Here is a 23,270-nt window from a genome sequence, read left to right as displayed (position 1 = left end):
CTAGGTATTCCGAAATTTTGTTCGTATCATCAATATTTCTAAGCGTTACAAACTTGGGACTAAAATTAAAAAACTCTGATCGTAGAGTGACCCATTTACAAGTTTACAACCATCACAAGGGGAATTTCAATTTTTGATTGGCATTGTATATAGAGAGATCAAGTGAGTGACCTGATATCTGTAACATACATTTCATGGGCGTCGCCAAAGAGGGGTAGGTAGAGATAGCTGTCCCCCTCTAGAGGTTCACAAAAATGGTTCAAAACACCCACGAATTTTTTAATAAATAATTTTCCTGCGAAAGTTGACTCCTTTAACCCCCTTTATACTATCGAATGGCTTTGATATGAAATTAGGTTCAATGAACTCACTTTTTGGGTCCTGAGCAAAATATATAAATTTCAGGTCGATATCTCTTCGTTTTTGAGTTATTGTGTTGATGGACAGGCAATCGGAAATGGACTAATAAAGTTAATCTTACAATTACCTATATCCAAATTTTGTTTGTATTATCAATATTTCTAAGCGTCGCAAACTTGGGATTTAACTTAATATACTCATACATAGGATAAAATTTAACCATTTTTAACAACAAGTTTTTAGGAAAAGGGACTCCATAATTGATGAAAGAGAAAAAAACAACAGTAGAAAAAGACATGAACTCCGGAGTCACTGGCCAGTGTCTGTAAAATCCTAAAATATAACTCTAGATATTCACACCTGTTTTCAGATAAATAGATAATAAAATAGGTCTAATTTTAAAACAAAAAATAAATTTGCGTTTTTTTTCCTATATTTTTACTTAAATTTACCTAGAATTCATATTTTTCCTATTCTCCATAAATCAACTTGGCCCCTTCTTTGCCATCAGCTGACGACGCCCTTACTATTATTTATACAAATACCGAAAATTGACAACTGTACTTATATATAATGTCTCCGATGTATAGTAAAATGTCTTTGCTGACAATATGCAGAAAAAATATTTCCGTTTTCTTCAATCATATCTACTTATTTAATTAAATAAACATTTACTCAGGAAACTAGCAATTTTTATACAAAAATAATATTGATTTGATTCCAGGACTGAGCAGCTAGATGTCATAAAGGCATAAGTTCACAAAATGTACATTGAAAACATCGCTTATAAAGATAAACAAGTGAAAACAAATGATTGACTGAGTTGATTGTTGAATACCCTGCATAGAAATTGCTAAATATATTAAATATATCAAGATAGGTATATTAAGTTTAGTTCAAGTTTGTAACACTTAAAAATATTGATCTGGATTAGTTTTGGAAATATCGAAGCTTGAAATTTCGATTTATCCTTCAGTCTTTGTTATTTCAAAACTTTAGCTATATATCGAAATTTTACTGTACAAATTCAGCAAATTATAATATGATTAATTATCAAAGTTGAAAATTTGATTAACAAATTTCCACCCTTAATCTACTCTGCTCGTACTTTCTTAAATTGACACCACTCAAATGTGGAAGCTCAAATAAACAAATAACACATAGTAAGCATATATATTATTCACCGACCCACTGATATATACAATTCTAAGGGACTTCTAGACATGCTACAGTTATGCTTTTTTGCAATTGAAGCGAAACTGCTTTAAAACTTGAAATCTTTTATTGTTATCCCCTGGAAAATCGAAAAAAAATCTCTCAAAATTACGTTTTTCTGTTGTAAACATGCGAGAAAGATGAAATTTTCACCATTCGGCCCCAAATAAAAACAAATACATGTTGGAGAGGTTTTTTGCATTCGAAGTAAAAAGTTAAATTCGTAAAACTAATAATTTTTCATCGCTACCCACTGAAAAATGGGAAAATCGTCCTCTAAGCTACTCTTTTAACTTCTATTTATGCTTGAAAGGTGGGACATTTGTGCAATTGGTAAAAATTTTTTCAAACTCATGAGATTATTCGATTAATTTCATCACAACCTCTTTGAAAGTGGAAAAAGCGACTCCCAAAAACCACCTACTTACTATTTTACATTCTAAAAAGATGTGGATTTTTGCATTTAACTTAGAATAACTACAAATGAAGAATCGAAAACTTAATTATTTTAATCGCTACCCCTTGATGGTACTTCTTATTTGGTAATGTGAAACTTATCTATGCGAATATTGTAGGAAAGCAACAACCTGAATACACACATTTTGAGTTCTATAAATAGAGCTCTATAAATATGTACAGAGTATAAAAATAATTGAATTTACTAGAATATTATTTTAATATGGTTAACATTTTTGAAATGTATGCACAACCTAATTACCGCCAACGCAATTTTAAACTCATACGTACAAATAAATAACAGTCCAAGAAAATTAGACGTTTGGTTATTTAAATTGTGAAACGAGCAGTTTTTCAACGTAAAGTTGTAGATTTTTAAACCATTTATATGAAATATACCAAGGTATACTAAGTTTAGTCTCATTATACCATCTATATGAAATATACCAAGGTATACTAACTTTAGTTCCAAGTTTGCAACGCTTAAAAATATTAATACTATGACCAAAATTTTGGTATAGGTATTCATAAAATCACCTAATTAGTCCATTTCCGGCTATCTGTCTGTCTGTCTGTCGTCTGCCTGTCGTCTGTCTGTCGTCTGCCCGTCTGTCATCAAATATCAAGCTGAAATTTTGATAGCGTCTTAGGACGTAAAAAGTGAGGTCAAGTTCGTAAATGAGCAACATAGGTCTATTGGGTCTTGGGTCCGTAGGGCCAATCTTGTAAACCGTTAGAGATAGAACAAAACTTTAAATGTAAAGAATGGTCTTTATACAACTTTTGTTTGAAACAACTTTTTTAGGACTTTGATATTTATATCTTAAATATTACAAAAGAATAATCCAACAAATTTTGTATGCACTAAGAAATTTTTTCATCTTTAAATGTAATAAAATTAAATATGTTAAAAGTTGTCTAAAAAAGGGTCTCAAATTTGTACTCACGTATATATACTGCATTAAGGACTTGAGAGTTATACTAGCATTTTATGGTTAAAATAATAACCATATACCTATATACTAAGTATTTCAAATCATTTCCCTTAGTCAGGCCTTACATATTGGGCTACGTGGGCCATAATCAAAATATTTTTGCCGAAAATGACGAAAAATTTTGAAGATATTTCAATCAATTTGTTTTAAAATTTATTTAAAATATTGAAGTATTTTTTGCAAATTTTTGGGAGTGATTGTTTAAAACATATTATCCATGAACGTAAATAAAAATAAACTTTAAAATAGTTAAAGAGACATTTTTTCTTTGGAAACTCCTACATACCAAATTTCGGCTTAATTGAACTGAAAAGAGAGCTGCTGTTGGTGCGCAAACGTAGCGTGAAAACATATATATACTAAATTTCCAAAACTCCTAAAATAGTATAAATATTAACAAAGATAATAAATGAGAACTATACGATATTTCGATATTTTGATAAAAATATATTTTGATTTAAAATAAGTTGCAATAATTCCTGCAGTATAATTGACTTACAGTATTTACTTGTATAAAGAAACATATAAAGTATATAGGAATAGGAATTTGTGTGGATTGGTTAGAATGATTTAAACAACCCGCTTAATTATGTATAAAGGCAAGCATGGCCAGTACAAAATCGGGATTTTTTTAAGAAAGTTGAGAATTTATTTAAAACAAGTGAAAACAAACAATTGACTTATTTAATTGTTGAAATACCATGTATAAACAGTGTTGATTACTCTGTCACGTTACACATACATACATGTCACACATATATAACTAATATCCCCATATAATACATATTATACAATTTGCGCATAATTTGCGCTCTCACGGGTAAACAGTGATGTTTACGAAAAAATGTTTCAAATAAAAGTTGTTTAATTTTTTATAAGGAATATTTTTTACATGTAAACTTTTCTTCTATCTCTAACAAAATGGGTCCTACGGACCCAAGACCCAGTTGACCTATGTTGCTCATTTACAAACTTGACCTGACTTTTTACGTCCTATGTACGTCGTAAAAATTTCAGCTTGATATCTTTTTTTCGTTTTTGAGCAATCGTGATGACAGACAGACAGAGAAACAACCAGAAATGGACTAATTAGGTGATTCTATGAACATCTATACCAAAATTTTTTTCGTTGCATCAATATTTTAAGCGTTACAAACTTGGGACTAAACTTAATATACTATGTATATTTCATATATACATGGTATAAAAATAACCGAATTATTGTAGCTTTCAAATGTGACATGTTCCTGTATGTTAAAATATATACCTATGGGTAAGCAGTTCTAGTTAGTTGATACAGCCGTACATCCTCACTAAATTTCATATTTATAATAGATCAGGATAATAAAAAAAAGTTTATCTCAATCTATTGCGAATATTAAAAACTTGATCCAATAAATCAATTGTAAAAAATAATCAAAGATATGAAATATAGAACTTCAAATCGAATCTACGTCAAATGCTTTCGCTTCTAAGTCAAAACTACCAACGGAAATAATTTCTTTATATTGTTGCAAAAGTTTTAATTGAACACATTTCTTCAATTGAACCAAATTTTTTTTCCTTTCGGAATTGACAATATTGCTCTGTCAGCTGCATCAGGAAATTGAGTAAGCGTCTATGCGGGCTTCGCCATATTAAATCCGCGACGCAGTTGAAACAACAGATAATCATTTGACTCAAAATATCTTTTTTCTCAATGTAGATAATAACCAGTTGTTAATTTGCTTGGACTATAGGATTCATCTAGTCAACTATAAATAAATATATGCATATATGCCCCATAGTTTCCATTTCTATGATATACTAGTTTTTAATCTATACTGCCTGCGTACATTGCTGTAATGCTGGCTGTCTGTCTATACAATTGACGTATTTGAAGGAGATGTTGTTAACTCTGTTACTCAATATTGCAGTAATTTATTTGTTATTAACGGAAATATAAACTTTTGTAGTCTTTTCACGGAAAATATAGACTTGTGCACTGCATCGAAGATCAACAGTGTGTCAACACTGCACCGAAGAGCAACAGGAATAGGGGTATATTATAAATCCGTTTTGTAATCCTCAGAACACTATTGTAGGAAATAAATTTCGATTTTTTGCCCCAATTTCCTAGATCAGTTTTTGTATTTTATAAATATGCATTTCGACTACGAAGTAGTCATCATCAGTATCAATTAGCTAATCGTAATTACTCTTATGTTAATCGTTGCTAATTTGGTGGCGGACTGCACGGTGCACGGTGCATGGTGCACCGTGCACCGTGATCAAGCAAATTGGGGCAAAATATCGAAATATCCTATAGTTCTCATTTATTATCTTTGTTAATATTTATACTATTTTAGGAGTTTTGGAAATTTAGTATATATATGTTTTCACGCTACGTTTGCGCACCAACAGCAGCTCTCTTTTCAGTTCAATTAAGCCGAAATTTGGTATGTAGGAGTTTCCAAAGAAAAAATGTCTTTTTAACTATTTTAAAGTTTTGCTCATATCTACAGCTTCTCCAAATTGATCTAGAAGATTGAAAATCAGTATACCGGGTAGATAAGTGTCAAGAGAGTGTCTTTAAGGAGTGTTAATCCTGGATTTTACGGTTTTAAAGGCTTTGTGTGCATCAAATGCTTCTCTCAAAATTTAGCTGAAGGATTGAAAACCTGTATGTAGAAAGTTTCTTATATCTATATAGAAAAATTTTGGTTTTACGCGATCTCTAAGATTTTACGCTCTTCCAAAGCTCCCCCCAACTGACCTAAAGAGTTTAAAATTTATCGAAGAATTCAGTTTATGTAGAGAAAGTGTCTTTCGAATCCAAAAACATGGAAAGATAAAACTCCCATTTTATTAAAAAATCATCTAATCAGGGGGAAATATAACGTTAGTGACGGAGCACTATTGTTCATCAGTTTTTTTTTTTTCAAATTGTTATTAATCCGATACAGCCTGCGACTTTTCACACTGATTCTGTAAAATTATTAATAATGTTAGTTATATGACTTCATTTGCTTAAATTTTGTATTTTTTATCATGTAAATAAAAAAAACGTAGCACAGGAGCTGCGTAAGCTAAACGAATTCCTTCAGAGATTAAAAAGGAAACACATTTTTCTTAAAATTGAATATCATTTCATTTATAGCTTTTCAAGAATTTTTATTTCTTAAAACTGATCAAGAAAGACAATAATATTTTTTATTTTAAAGAAATTTTAATTTTTTTACTTTACGCAACCCCCCACCTCGTGATTATCTGTCAATTTTTCTCATTAACGAACTTTACCTCTCAAATACCAAAACCCTTTTTTAAATTTTATTCAAATCGTACTTAAGTTGCGACTGCTAGCTAGTTTAAGCGAGTTTACAGACACATAATGGTTTACAAGATTTCTAACGGTTTAAAAGATGGGTCCTATGGCCCCATGACTCAATTGATCTATGTGAGTTTGACTCAAACTGTTTACGCCCTGAGCACGCTTTAAAAACTTCAAATCTCTTTTCGTTTTTGATTATATCGAGAAATGGACTAATTAGATGATTTTATGGACACCTATACCAAAATTTTGTTCTTATCATCAACATTTCTAAGCGTTATAAACTTGGGACTAATATAAGTACACATTGTATTTCATATATACAGGGAAGGTATAATAATAGGTTTTAACAATTAAGGCTTTAGAATAAATTAATCTGTAATAGTATTTACTCTTCGAAATTTTGTCATGGGATGTTCATTGATTATTTTAGAATTTTGGCATGCTTAAAAATAACATTATTTGTTTCCTTGAAAATGTAATTCAAAAGTAAACAGTGCCTAACTCGAAAGAGTGACGAAAAAATTTAAAAAAACTGTTTTCCCAACCAAAAAATTCAATTTTCTTGTATGTTTATAAAATTTTTTTTAAACAATTTTTATCATCACTTTGAAGGCGAGCTCCTGCTCCAAAATTTGAATTCAGTGTATAAAAAACTTTTTTTTGTTTTCGTTGGGTGCATAGCCATGGTAGAAAAAATCAAACGGACACCAGCACCTCCAACAGATAATTTTGGCGTTAAAGGGGGCTGTTATGACTAATTTTCAAATGGTTTACACGTAAACATGGTATAGTAAATGTCAAAATAAAATTATTGAATTATAACTTGAATTAATTAAACTCTTTGCATTAGAAATTTTTAATAACAATTTTATTAATTCCCATAAGAACTAATATGTTAATTTACGGTAACTTATTTCCTGAAGAACTTTACTATGACCTGTGCAGTAATAAACAAGTGGCAATTCGAAGAAAACAAAACACAATTGGGACAGCCGTGCGATAAGCTGTATACGAAACTCCACAATTACCGTATACCCCCGAAACAGTGATCGGCCGACTAGTCGGCCTGTTTACAATCGACTAATCGGTTAGTCAGCTACTCGTAAATACAAAGTCAGGCACATCACTATTAATTACTTACTCAAATTTGTTAGAAAATATTATTAAATTTTCAGTGTAAGCCATACATACAAACCACTCCATTCGCAAAGTACAAAACTTTTAACTTTTTCAAAATAAAAAATATGTTTTGATAAGTTTTAAGCAAAAGTACTCTTGTGATTTTTGCTTAAGGCGCTTATTTTTGGAAATAAAAATTCTTGAAAAATTAAACAGCAATATTCGACAAAAATGTGTTATTTTTCAATATCTGAGGGAATTCGCTTAGCTAACACTGCTCTTGCGCTACGAATTTTTCTTTTATTTGCATAAAATTTTTATAAAATAGAGATTACACTTTTGCATTACTTGCGGTACAAAATACTTTATCCCTATACATATTTTGTTTAAAATGTTAACAAGCAACTAATTTCAATTCAACAATATATGAAAAAATTTTACATTCCAAGAAAATTTATGTATTTACATCGGTGAGAAAATTGAGAGAAAATGTTTATAAACCGCTTAATACATTATTCATAAAGGAAAATATGTATAAGCACAAAAGCACAAAAGTATGTATGTATCTATGCATGAACTTTGACGAAGAAAGTTCCAACTTTGGGGGTAAACATTTGAAGACATTGGTTGTCTTCTTATGGCTATGGTCAGCAACAAAACATTGTTAACGATGTCACAATTTGTTTAACATACAATTTATTTACATTTATTATTATGTTAATTTATTTTTGTTTTAAGGATGTACAAGCACCTTATTTTCAAAAAGATTAAGTTCACAGGACAGTTCCTATTATGAAAGGACAAAAAAAATTTCAAAAAAAAATTTTAAGGGACAAGCTTTTATTGTACTAATAAGATGAAAAGAAATTTTCTTATGATGAACTAATACATGATTATTTGTAAAAGCAGCAAGCGCTCAATTTAAAATATCAAGGATGAGTTGAAGCGCCTCAAGCTTTAACAAGGTAGTCATGTATGAATGGCTAATAAGTTGTATTTCTTTCTAGTTAACCTAGCCAACTCGTAACCCAAATAGCCAACAATACAAAGTTATCAAAAAAATCTTTGCACAAAGAAAATATCGGGTGGATATCATTTACGATAATATCTCGTTTTTTTTTGTAATAGTATCCTATTTATGAACGCAAGGGCTAAGAACTTCAGGACACCTCCTTTTTTTAAAATGTTTTAAACCATTTAAGGTGAACTTGTTAAGTATATATATATATATATATAAAAAGTATCCCACCAAGAAGAAGCCAAAAAATTTTACGCCAATTATTCAAACATTTTTAACTTCCCAGAGGAAGTTAATTTAATGGAGCCGATTTTGAATATCTCCAGTTTTACTTATTTAATGTGATGTCTGGGTGTGTGTGTGTGTGTGTACGTATGTGCTTATGTTCGTATGTTCGTTCCGATTCTTTCGCCTCGATTATCTCGCGAACCAGTTATGACATTAACACATGGGCTTATTCGGCGCGTAATCGCGTATTTAAGAACTGAAAGAGTTTTCAGCAGAATTAGTTAAGCCGTTTTTTAATGGTAATAAAAAAACTGGAATAAACTGAATAAGCAGAATCTGAAAAGTGGATAAAACACATCATTTAGCTATGGAGATAATGATCGTTCCAGCATAAGTTGCAGTACATGTTGGAAGATTAATCTATGAAGGCGAACAAGACCATTTTTTTAAATGTTTTTTCCCCCTTTGGGAAGTTAGTCGTGTGGATTAGAGGGGTCGCACTCACAAGACTTCAGTACCACACCCACTATGCACTGACAATTTTTATACCATGTATATATGAAATATACATAGTATATTAAGTTTAGTCCCAAGTTTGTAACGCTTAAAAATATTGATGCTACGAAAAAAAATTTGGTATAGGTGTTCATATAATCGCCTAATTAGTCCATTTCCGGTTGTCTGTCCGTCTGTCCGTCTGTCTGTCAACACGATAACTGAAAAACGAAAAATGATAACAAGTTGAAATTTTTACACCGTGCTCAGGGCATAAAAAGTGAGGTCGAGTTCGTAAATGGGCAACATAGGTCAATTGGGTCTTAGATCCGCAGGACTCATTTTGTAAACCGTTAGAGATAGAAAAATGTTCCTTATGAAAAAATAAACAACTTTTGTTTGAAACATTTTCTTGTAAGCATCACTGTTTACCCACGCGGGCGCTAATTAGGTGAAGATTTTGTAGTATGTATTAATATGGGAATATCAGTTATGTGTGTGTGGCTATTTAAAAGTGGATATCTATCTTTATTTACGTGATGTCAAAAAACAAACGATTGTGTCATCAACACTGTCTATACATGGTATTTCAACAATTAACTCAGTCAATTGTTTGTTTTCACTTGTTTTTATTTTACAATTAACACGAAAATGCTTGTCAAACCTAATTTTGAAAAAGTTTTGTCAATAAACAATTGTCTAACTTGTTGAAAAATAACCTTTAAGATAAATTTCCAACGATAATAAATTCTTTATAAATGTGTTTAGAATACATCATAATTGTTTCAAATTTTTATACCATGTATATATGAAATATAACAAGGTATACTAAGTTTAGTGCCAACTCTTGTAGCGCTTAAACATATTGATGCTACGAACAAAATTTTGGCATAGGTATTCATAGAATCATCTAATTAGTCCATTTTCGGTTGTCTTTCCGCCCGTCCGTCTGTCGACATGATAGCTCAAAAAGGAAAAAAGATATCAAGCTGAACTTTTTATAGCGTTTTCAATACGTAAAAAGTAAGGTGCAGTTCCTAAATGAGCAATTGAGTGAGTATTGGGACATAGATCAATTGGGTATTGGGTCCATTATCACACGTATTTTTACGACTTATATTTCTACATTTCACTAATTTGAACTTATCGACTAGGCTCTTTTGTCAGGTTTTGTGAGATTACGGGTCTCGAAAATTCTTTTTAAAATTTAAGGACCGGCAATTTAACGTTGAGAAACTCCTTGTTTCAGAATTGAAAGAAAATACAATAATAACCATTTACTAATTTGCTTCGACTAATTACGGTGTTGAACCAATAGCTTCGTTGTTCAACAAAAGTTTATAAAAATATTATTTCGATAAAGCTACTCGTTTACTAATCGTTAGAAAATACGTGTGAATTTAAAAATTCTAAAGTTTTTAGTAACTGAAAAGAATATAAATATATAAATAACTAGACTTATACGACAGGAAATGACATCCTCTATCATCCATTTCAGTTTTTCCCACTTATTACCACTTCCTGTATCTATTTATAATGTAACTTATGCCTGACATTCCTTTTTTTATTAAAAATTAATTTGAGGAATTATTAAAACGATAATTATCAGTTTAACTAATAAAAAACAATTTTTTGTAAACAAAAAATTCTCTAATTATTTTTTAAAAATTTGGAATTATGCAAAATGTATTTAAATTATTATTTTATGTTAAAATACGTTTTGGCTTTCGTAATTTTTCTTAATACGTAAATTTGCGAAAAATTAAATTCACTTTTTTAAAAAGGATCGTTTGCAAATAATTATGTACAGTGAAACTTGTGAAGTTCGTTGATTAATTTATTTATGTCTTCCAATCCCAAAGCTCCTTCTAACAGAATCAGCTGTTTTTATACCCAGCATATATGTAATATATATCAAGGTATACTAATTTTAGTCCCAAGTTTGTAAAGCCTAAAAATATAAATGACACGAACACAATTTTGGAATAGGTGTTCATAAAATCACCTAATTAGTCCATTTCCGATTGTCTGCCCGTTTGTCCGTCCGTCATCACGATGACTCAAAAACGAAATAAAATATTAAGTAAATTAGAAATGTATGTCCATTGAGTTTTGGGTCTATAGACTCATTTTGTAAGCCGTTAGAGATAGTGAAAAATGCTTAAATATAAAAAATTTATAAATAAACAAATAAACAACTTTTGTTTGAAACATTTTTTTGTAAATATGACCGGAAGAAAATTATCAATAAAGTAGGTTTTGTTTTTATCGAAACAATTCTGTCATTACATTCAAATATCATGAAATCTACAAATCTGAGAATAATCCGACCTCATATTTTCTGACATTATCGACCAGTACTTCATAATTCGTGGAAGATAGCAAACAGGTGTGCCATTGCCGAAAACAAACACTCTATTGGAATAGCACATAATTTTATAAGCTACGTAGCTTTGGGGGTAAAAGTGGGGTCATACATAAGAACTAAAGAAAAGGAAGTCAAAGTTCTCAAGAAAATGGTTTTATAAAAATACAGCTGGCACAATATATTACTTGTTGTCTCCGAATGAATGAGTTAGTTTAGCGGACCAAACCCTTAAACCTAACCCTATTCACTCTTACGATATAGTACTTAAATGCAAATAAAACAAGTGAAACAAACAATTAACTGAGTTAATTGTTGAAATATTCCGTATAAACAATGTTTATTACGCAATTGTTTTTTTTTCATCATAGAAGTAAAGAAAGATCGTCACTCTTACACACAAAGTAATAAGAGTATCTTTTTTTCTCACTTCCTCAAATTACACAGTAATAAACAAACACATACATACATACAATAATTGTATACTTGATACAATACAATGCACGTATACATACAATTTTGGTTCTAACCTAATTTGCGCCTTAACGGGTAAATAGTATAAGGAACATTTTTTATATTTAATGACCCAATTTTACGTTCTGAATACTATCTCGTTTCGTTTTTGAGTTATCGTTTTTAAGGACAGAAAATCAGGCAGCCAGAAAGGCAAGTGGAAATAGACTCTTTAGATAATTTTATGAACTCCTATACCAAAATTTTGTTCATAGCATCAATATTTTTAATCGTTAAAAACTTGAGACTAAACTTAGTATATCTTGATATGTTTATATATGGTATAAAAAGGTTTTACTTTATGTGAATAGCATAACGTTTTATCGAAAATGAAATAAATTTTCCAATTTCATTTTCTTTACACCACAAATCTTACAAGAGATATCGATTTACGAATACATTCCCACACAAAACCGTAAAATTTGTATTAATTTTTCCCGAAAAATGTATACATCCTTTAAAATTAATATTCGGGTTTAACCATTTTAAGGGATAATTTATGATCCTTTTGTAGTGGAAAAAAAAATACATCAAAGATAGAAACATCTCACACAAACACAAAGGTAAATATTTTAATTTTATGCAAATCTATACATATCTCCAAAGTCAATTGCCTATATTTTAGGAGGCAAAAATTAAACATTACGTTGTGCTTTTAAAATATTTTTTACAACGTTTTATTTCACACATGGTATCCAAATTTGATTCAAAATTAATTTCAGGAAAAATTAACCTTAAAATATGTAATGTCAACGTAATGAAATTCGAACAACGCGAAAAACCATTCACAATATTGTGTATGTCTTTTCTAAGTTCAACTGTTTACCACGCCTTCGTTACACCACCCATTCCCTAAATATACCAATTCAAATGTTTGTTTACAAAAAAAAATTGGTCTATTTTCCAAAAATTTTAATATTGCCAAAAAAAATATATAAAATAAAATATTTTTTAAATTGAGGAAAATGTCATTTTTCTTTTGTTTCTCAAATAGTTGGTTTTCTTTTAATGGCGTGAAAAGATGACCCACCCTTTTGTTTACAAAATACATTTTGACATTAAAAATTTTTCTTAAAGTTTTTAACACACCCACAAATGTTTTTTAGGTTCCCTTTGGACAATATAAGTTTCAAAACAAACCTTTTTGTCCCACCCAAATTCTTTTTTAATACTACTTCGAATAAGAAAAAATTTTAAAAAAAAGAAGGTACTTACCTGATGTAAATAAAGTAGCCACAATGATAAATGTTGTCCAGGATAAGAAGCACGCTTGTAACATTGGGATTGTATAGCCCCACATGGCGATATGGCCGTGTGTCCCCCCAGGCTAAAGTTACTTTGTTTTAGACATTATCATGTCTCAGGTGAAGAAGACAATTGTGAATTACACGACCAAACAACGTTCGTAGAATATTTATACATTATTGTTTTTTCTAGGAAAAATTCATTTACGAAATTTCGATAGTCTCATTTTAACTTTCTTAACATGTGAAATCATCTTTCAGCATTACGCACAATTTTTAATTGGTATCCATAAAATTCGTACCATAATTCATGAATATTTAACATTGTTTTTTATTTTTGTGTAGATGTGTTTTTAATTTAAAATTATTTCGAAGTTTCGACAAAACGTAACCAAATTCTCAACAAAAATTTTGGAAAAAAAAATGTAAGACCTGCGAAAAATTATCAACGTATTAAATTTATTAATCACTTTAGTTTTTTTATTGTTTAACTATACACAAACGATTTTTTTAATTCGATTGTTTTTTTAATTTTTTTTTATAAAATAAATACAAAAATTTTCTTATAGTGAATGTCGGGAAACGCCTCGACTTTCATATAAGCGTCGGTAAATCAGATGTCATTTTTGTAAGTGTTGTGACTTTTTATTATAAACCCCTTTCAACCCCACTAAACGTCTCATCCCATGTTTTGAACGTTTCTTTTTTGTCATTAAGAAAGAAAAAATCAAAATCGAAAAATCCACCCAAAATATATAAATCGAGAAAAAAACTTTCTTTAATGGAAAAATTACAAACACAAAATTATCACGTAACGTAAAAATAATAATTTGTATCCCTTAGTCTAAAAATAAAACGTCAAATTTCGAAAATTTCCTCGAAAAACTAAAATAAAGAAGGAAAAACGGGCCACCTGATTTCGAACGCCGCACTAGCAGTCTCGTATCAAAAACAATCCGCGCACACTATGCCTGATAAACTGAAACATAATAGTATTGTAAAATGAAAATGTTTTTCGATGTTATGTTCTTGCGTTATAGATAATGCGCATGTGTTTCGATGGTTACGACGCCCTGAGTATTGCGCTTGTCGTGAACCACGTTATGTTATCAATGTGATATCGTGTATGATGTGGATAGACATACGAAAATTCTATAAGGCATTTTCGTACACAGCATTAGAAAAGCGCCGCGCCTTATACAATATACCATTTACGTCATACCAATTCGAAACTTAACTCGAAATTATTCGAATAAATAAACTTATACAACTTTGTATCATAAAAATCATACCGTTATTATATAGCGTTTTAACAACATAAAAATATGCATAAAAAATTTTTTTATGTCAACGTAACAAAAAAAATAATGACACAAAGGACAGGCTTTAGACGTAATGGAGAAAATTGGGAGGGTAGCCTCATCTGTACGCTATAATGATAATTGTGTCTGAATTTGAAGTTTTATCATATATCTAAATTATACAGTTCAATGTCCATTATCGGTATCCTTGTCTTACACTTATCAATACGTGAAAAACGTGAAAAATGATAATATAAAGAAAATACCGCGAAAATGTTGCATTCCATTGTTTACATATAAAATTATTATTAATTTTATAGTTTAAATATGTACTATATACATAAATGTAATGCAAATTGCCTAAACTTACTAAATAATTAAGTCATTAATGAAAATCGTTACAATAGGCCTATGCCCTGATGTCGATTTCAATGTACTTTTGGTTAAAATTTGAAAATGTGCGATAAAAGATGACAAGATCTAAAATTAAAATTAAAATCGAGTTATAAGAATGAAAGATATATGCAATTTAATAATTTTTCTATCTTTTTCTTACAAAACAACTTGATATGCAGTCTCTATGGCAGTCGCAAATTATGACGTCGTCACGTGCTATTTTTTCTCTTTCTATTTTTACATTTAAATCCTTCATAGTTTCGAAGTTTTTTATGTTTTCCAAAAATTGATTTCGCTCGAAGTATAGGCTCGATAACGGATGTCGATTGAGGCAATAGAACTTTTAAGAATATTTAAATTTTGAAACGAGCAGTTTTTCAGCGTAAAATTGTAGACTTTAAATTTTTTTTAAAGATTTTTTATATCTAAAACATGGGTGTCGCCAAAAGGGGGGGGGGGGAATAGAGGCATCTTCTCCCCTTTAGCTGCCCTCTTCTAGAAATTCACAAAAATGGTTCAAAGCACTCACGAATATTTAACCCCACCCCTATAAATGAAATAATCATCCATTTCTATAACTGAAATAATCTGTATTCTGACCTCCATTAACAGAATCCTCTGTAAATGAGTTACTAGGTTAGTGGAATACTCCATAAGTGAGACAAATTTGCAGGTCCCTTGATGCCTTACTTAATCAGGTTCCACTGTACTTATATTTTTCACTGCTTTTTAACTTTGCATTTGCAAAAAATGTATGAAAGAAATTTGAAAAATTTTTCAATTATTTCGTGTTTAAATAAAATACACTTCTTTACAGTTCTCACATAAGAAATTAAAATAATTAAAATATCTGTTATTTTTTGCTAAGATCACAAAAAATATGCATTAAAAAAATTGTGTTCAGATAAAAATATAGAGTTCCATTTGAATCCTTTATTAAAAGTCTCGACGGGCCCGGATGACGCAGATTCCTGTAATTCCTCAAGTAGCCTTGCCTAAGTAGGTATTAAACAAAAATTACTTTTCTTTTACTCTACCTTTCTTTTTTTTATATTATTTGTTTAGTTGCTTTTTTTTTGTGATTTTAACTAAATTGTCCTAAATTTCCTTAAAAAGAATTAAATTATTACCCTTTTTAATTATTTTTTTAATTATTTTTTGGACAACCAAATATTTCTTTCAATATACTGTTTGTGAACGATTTCGTTAGCCCTTTATATTATATGAAGTGGCAAAAGTTCTTACGGACGTTCTTATGTATAGAACAAAGAGGGATTGTATATGTGTATTCAATAACCCAGCCGTCACTTAAAGCTGTACACATACAATACAACTCATACACAGTAACACATAACCATAGCACACAGTACACTTTCTGTCTTTGTTTTATACATAAGAACGTCCATAAAAACTTTTCTTAATTTATATATTTTATATGGCTAACGATATAGCTTACAATCGGTATACCGCTCTTATCTATGCAGTATATGCATGAATGTAATATAAGTTGCCTAAGCTAACTAAATATTTAAATTCGTTACTATATTAATTAATACAGCAGTGCAAAAAAAAATTTTTCAGCGTATGGCATATTTTGAAAACTTATCGCAAGAATTATTTGCAATAACATCCATTTTCTTTTATCGCGTGCCTTTGATTAACCGCAGTCGGTTTATCGCAGTCAAGTTTGTAACGCTTAGAAATATAGATGCTACGAAAAAAAATTTGGTAAAGGAGTTTATAAAATCACATATATATTTTATAGGTGGTATAGGTGTTTATAAGAGTGATCATATAGTGATTCCTTTTTTCATCTTCGATGACCCTAAAAACCCTAAATAAATAAGAATAATAGTCATACTGTCACTTATAGTGAAAAGAAATAACGCCAGAAAAAACGTTTCCGTGTGCGTGTACATTTGCGCAGTTTTGAACATTCATCCATCATATCTCAAAAATATATGTTTTTAAGACTTTGTAAATTCATTGTTTCGCAAATGTTGAGTAAAGCCCGATGCACATACAACAAGTGAAAAAAATAATTGACTGAGATAATTGTTGAAATACCATGTAAAGACAGTGTTGATTACTCTATCACATTACACTTATACCTATACATGGCACACATACATAACTGATAATCCCATATTAATACATACTATAAAATTTGCATCTAATGCGTGTCCTCGTGAGTAAACAGTGATGTTTATAAAAAATGATTAAAACAAAAGTTGTTTATTTTTTCATAAGGAATATTTGTATACCATGCATATATGAAATATACATAGTATATTAAGTTTAGTACCAAGTTTGTAACGCTTAAAAATAATGATGCTACGAAAAAAATTTTGTCATAGGCGTTCATAAAATCACCTTATTAGTCCATTTCCGGTTGTCCGTCCGTCCGTCTGTGGACAAGATAACTCAAAAACGAAAAAAGATATCGAGCTGAAATTTGTACAGCGTACTCAGGACGTAAAAAGTGAGGTCAAGTTCGTAAATGAGCATCATAGGTCAATTGGGTCTTGGGCCCATAGGACCCATCTTGTAAACCGTTAGAGATAGAACAAAAGTTTTAGTGTAAAAAATGTTCCTTATCAAAAATTAAACAACTTTTGTTTGAAACATTTTTTCGTAAACATCACTGTTTACCCGTTTGGGCGCCAATTAGGCGGAAATTTTATAACCCGTACTATACTTGATTATCAGTTATGTATGTGTCACATGTTTGTATGTGTAATGTGATAAAGAAATCAACACTGACTATGCATGGTATTTCAACAATTAACTCAGTCAATTGTTTGTTTTCACTTGTTTACATTTAAACTTTTGTTCTATCTCTAACAGTTTACAAGACAAGACCGAATTGATTTTGCTTTACTTTTTACGTCCTTAGTGCGCTGTATTTCAGCTTGATATCTTTTTTCGTTTTCGAGTTATTGTGTTTACAGACGGACGGACAACCGAAAATGGACTAATTAAGTGATTTTATGAACACCTATATCAAAATTTTGTTCATAGCATCAATATTTTTAAGCGTTACAAACTTGGGACTAAACTTAATATACTTCATATATTATATTTCATATATACATGGTATAAAAACTATGGGATATTTTCAGTTCAGTGATTTTCCCATTTCATTGCATTTTACATAAATGGTTTTATGTTCTACATAGTCTACGGGAATAAGATCGTAAAATATAGATTTTTTTTTTTTTAAATTTTCAATATCTTCCACAATTTAAAATTTTCGAATTTAAATTGCTAATATGAAATCTCTCACGCCCAAAAATTCATAAAATCGGATAATAAAATATCAAATTACGCGCTATTTTCAAACCATCATATTAAATGTGATACAGATGTGTGCTACTCTTTTGTACCACTTGAAATTATTTGAAAATTATTGATTTTATTACAAATTCTTACATTCGTGTAACAACGGTTGTCCGTACTTTTTAAAAATTAAAGAAGAAATTCTAACTCTCTTATTACATTATTAGCATAATCATAATGACAATAATAATAGCCTGGTTGTGTTGAAGTCAAAATAAGCCATTTCCGTCAGAAATTTAAAGAGGATAGTTTTTTTACTACTTTTATATAAAACAAGTGAAAACAAACATTTGACTCAGTTAATTGTTGAAATACCATGTATAGACTGTGTTGATTACACAGTCACATTACACATACATACATGTCACACATATATAACAGACATACCCATATAACACATACTATATAATTTGCGCTTAATTTGCTCACGGGTAAACAGTGATGTTTACGAAAAAATGTTTCAAACAAAAGTTGTTAAATTCTTTATAAGGAACATTTTTTACATTTAAACTTTTGTTCTATCTCTAAGGGTTTACAAGATGGGTCCTACGGACCCAAGACCCAATTGACCTATGTTGCCCATTTACGAACTTGACCTCACTTTTTATGCCCTGAGCACGCTGTGAATTTGAGCTTGATATTTTTTTTTTTGAGTTTTTGACGGACGGACAGAAAACCGGGAATGAACTAATTAGGTGATTTTATGAACACCTATACCAAAATTTTGTTCATAACATCAATATATCTAAGCGTTACAAACTTGGGACTAAACTTAATATGCTATGATATATTTTATACATACATGCGCTAAATACGATGGGTGGAAAAAAATTGTAAACCTTTGATTTTTAGCGGCAATTTTCATTGTTTTAATGTTTTTTGATTTTCAAGGAAAACGATGTGTCGGATGAAAAAAAGACCCTTTATCTTTGACTTTTATTTTGATTTTTATCTTTTAGATATTTTATTTCGGTCAAAATATTGTGTTTTGTTCATAGAATACACAGTTTTTATTAATTATATCTCATATATTTTGCAATTGTTTAAACAAATTAAATAATTTGTTTACAAAAAATTTGCGAATGTCTGCAACATTTTTTGAACTTCCCACTCCGAAAAAGCATAAATATTAGTAAGAACTAAAAACTGCAAAAGGTCTTGCTAAAAAAATTTTATTTTTAATCCCCTTCCCATCGCTCAGAAAATAATCGACTAATAAATAAATTGAATATCTTGACGCAGAATAGTTGAGTCGAGATTAATATAGGCAAATGAAAGATGTGGACCACATTGCATTTGGCCATCTCAATTGTTTATTAATTAATTTTTTTCAAAAAATCTTTCACGAACATTAAATGAATAAATTAATTTAACTTGCTTTGGCCTCTTTAAATTTCTGACATAAAAAAAGTTTACTCTTCTCATCTATAAGTGAATTTTTGAAAGTATTATTAATGCCATCTGTTATAATTATATTAAAATAAAAAAAATTGTATATAATTAATTAATAATAATTAACAATACATGAGAGAACATGAAGAATTTATTCAATCAAAAACAAAAACAACAATTTATTGTATTTATATTTGATTTGCATGTGATTATTGATATGAAAATTCATTATTGAAATGACTCTGTCAATTATTGATTTCTCTTTATAGCCATCTATGATAAATATGTGGTACTAACAATAAAATTTGCATGTACAAATTTAAGTATATTAGAGCAATGCATGACCTTTTTTAGTAGTATTATTTTCAACATTTAAAAATATCTTCATTGACCTCGAAAAACATTTTGGAATCTACATGCCATCCTGAATGTTATAAACAAAATATGTACATTATTTTATCCACGGAAGATCAAATTATCATATAATCCAGAATCTTGCTACGGTTCTGCGAAAAAAATTTCAGAACAAAACTTTATCTCAAAAAAGTTAAATCGGTAGCCTAGAGCTTATTTTCCACTCGAATGTTAAGTCGTTATCTCGTATGTTTTACGGTTATGACGCGATAAAAATGGCGGATAATTTGAATCACTTTTTCAAAAACTAAAGTCTTTTGTGTTGTTTTAAGTGTTGTAACTTTCGTCAAAAAAGTAATTGTTAACAAATTCGTTTTTTTTACGAGGGATTTTTGACTAATTTTTAAGGAAATAGAATTTACGCAGAGTCCAAATATTTATTTTTAGAGTGGACTTCATTGGGAGGAAGTAATTATGGCAGGGAATGGGGATAGGTTTTTAATTTTGGCTTTTTTATCTCTCCAATCTCTCCAAATTGAGTTTAAGAGTAGGAAATTTCAATTTTTTTCTATAAATCCACTAAAATTTAGGAGAAAACACGTCTTCAGCGAGGGAATTATGCTGCTTTTTTTTATTTTGAATTGTGAATGTCTGTAGCTGGATCAAATAATTTCATATCTTAATTTGATCCATAGCACAAATTTTATTCCTTGATTACGTGGCCAAAATGAAAAATTCACTCAAAAAACTCGTGAGCATCAGAGCTCCATCACTAATGTCATATTTTACCCTGATTGGACACTGCTTTTTTTTTTGAAATGGGATTTTTTTCTTTTCACGTTTTTGAAAAATAAAAAATATCAACATAAAAAGAGAGGAATGAAGGCTGTTGAGTTGACACTACCAAAAAGCACTTCCTTAACATACCTCACATGACTCAATTCACATGAAAATTTTCCCAGAACAAATTTAAAACACTTTTAAATTACTTTGAAAGAAAGTGGATCGAAAATTGTAGAAATAACGAGCATGAAAAATATTAATACCTGCTAAATGTGATTCAAGATATTACGGTCACATGCGCCATTTATTTTTAAAATAATTCGAATACAATTTTAAAAACACTTTTAGAAGTTTGCTAAGAAAATGATAAAATTCTCTGAATTTCCCGTGACATTTTCAGGTTTTCCAGATTTTCCAGTAATGAGGCCACCATGTTATTTGATTACGTTCCAGCGGGAAAGAGTACATACAGTGTCGTAGTTATCGTAAAGCCAGGTGATGTAGTGCACCAGGGCCCCGAAGCTCAGGAGTCCTCCTAAGCTCTGAAAAGGAAAGAGCATCCAGCTCCTGAAACTAGCAAACCTCGAGCCAAGTTTGAGGGTCAGTCGTCGAATGAGTTAATATAAGTTCAAGTAGGGTAGCCACTTGCTCTGGCCTGGTCCGGCAGTGACGGGCTTAGAAGGTTTGAATCGCCACCACGACGGATTTCACCTCAGCAACTAGAGTAGTGAGAATTGATTGTTCATGATTTTAGTGTTCATAGGACTTTTCGGCTAATTTTGTTGGCATCACGATAAGAAGTCAGTTGTAAAACTTTCGTTTTGTTCGAGTCATGCTTGTGTAAAATTTTTATGTCTGTACTTGTGAAATAAATTAAATATGACGAAATTGGACTTTTTTGTATTTCCCACTCCTCACTACAATCCTCTCCCCGCAACATCACCTTCATATTATGCCAGGCGAGAGACCTGGCCGAGGTGGCAACCCTAAGTACAAGTTACGTGTAAAAAAGAATTTTTCTCTATGAACTGCTGCTTTTGACAACCTAGCAACGCCGCTGCGTACCAAGTGAAGACTTAACACCCAAATTGAAACGGTAAATGCTTCTCCCTTGGGTACCTGTTAAACGTTCCTGGAGAAAAATTATCCATGCACCCAGGTACATGGCGAATTTTTCTCCATGGAAACAGATACAGATTTCGACTAGGGCTGAATTTACACTCGCTCAATTAATTGTAACGCGAGTGTTTTGCTCGAGTATATCTAAACTAAAAAACACAATGAAATTTTCAGTTACATGTTGTGTGTGAAATATGGTATTTGAAAATTAAATAACAAATAATTGACATGACCTTATACCATTGTGTTAAATATAAAAAAGGTTATAACCTCATCAAGATGACGTAGTCCCTTTTAATTAGTTTTTTTCTATAGGTGTACATTATATTTTAAAATGTGTAGTTCCTGAAATTGTGGCGTGGCAAATATGTTTTGATTATGATAACAAAAATTTTAATATCAGAATACCAAAATTACTCACATCTGTTATTTATTTTATTAAAATGAAAGAATTTTTTGAGTTTATCAAAAAATATTTTTACCGATACGAAAAGTTATAACGTTAAATTTCTCCCACCTTATAAAGGTATATTAGATGGATACAGGGACGGATTTCAAAAAAAGCAATTTGCATTTTATTCTGCCATGTTTACAAAAGTATTTTATAAATTATATTTCCTACTGTTAGGGTTCCGTTGTCAAATGGCAAAAGTAAAAGTTTATAATTTTGTCCTTGCCAAAAATTTTAAAATTGTTTTATTCCAATCTTATTTCCAGTTGTAGAAAAGAAACGCATTTAACGAGTGACAAAACAGTTTTTGACCACCAAAGCTGATTTTTGACACGAAGGTGGTATATTAGGTTATAGTTATATCAAAAATTATCCTAAGTCTGACGTATCAACTTGACAAAGCATATCGAAAATCTCGATTTTTCCGAATAACTTCCTATAAAGAAGCGGATGGATAAATTCTCCGAGAAGTAGACCGTAATCACAGATAAGATTACCTCATTTTTTCGCGTCATTTTTAGTGTGGAGGAGAAATTTTGTAGGATAAAACCGATTGTTGTGTAGTTGCAAAAAAATTTATCCGTGACTTTCTTTAAAACGGACCATATTATGATCTATTGAAATTGAGTGGGAAAGTATGATATTTTTTCCACGTATGGTTGATTTTTTCGGCCTATTTTGTTGAATTCGTCGCATTATTTTAATAAAACTTGGTGTTTTTCATTTATTACTAGAATAAGGAGTTACACAGTTGTTCTAAATTAGTTAATGTAGAAAAATTGGGAAACATTTTTTTACCTTGTACTGCTTAGAG

At 30.2% G+C, this 23,270-nt stretch overlaps 1 protein-coding gene across 1 annotated transcript in view; it reads right to left on the bottom strand.

Moving 5' to 3' along the window:
* The window catches only part of LOC123302698 (acetylcholine receptor subunit beta-like 1), a 74,862-nt gene extending 61,237 nt beyond the window's left edge, over window positions 1-13,625 (bottom strand). Inside the window, exon 1 of the mRNA XM_044885737.1 lies at window positions 13,293-13,625. Coding sequence (XP_044741672.1) covers window positions 13,293-13,377 — 85 coding nt within the window. The 5' untranslated portion in view covers window positions 13,378-13,625. The remainder of the gene's footprint in view (window positions 1-13,292) is intronic.
* Between the last annotated feature and the right edge of the window lie 9,645 nt (window positions 13,626-23,270).

Source organism: Chrysoperla carnea, chromosome X, assembly GCF_905475395.1.
Source record: "Chrysoperla carnea chromosome X, inChrCarn1.1, whole genome shotgun sequence".
Classification (NCBI taxonomy): domain Eukaryota; kingdom Metazoa; phylum Arthropoda; class Insecta; order Neuroptera; family Chrysopidae; genus Chrysoperla; species Chrysoperla carnea.
Note: the sequence above shows the minus strand (reverse complement) of the source record. Positions and strands in the feature narration are given on the sequence as shown.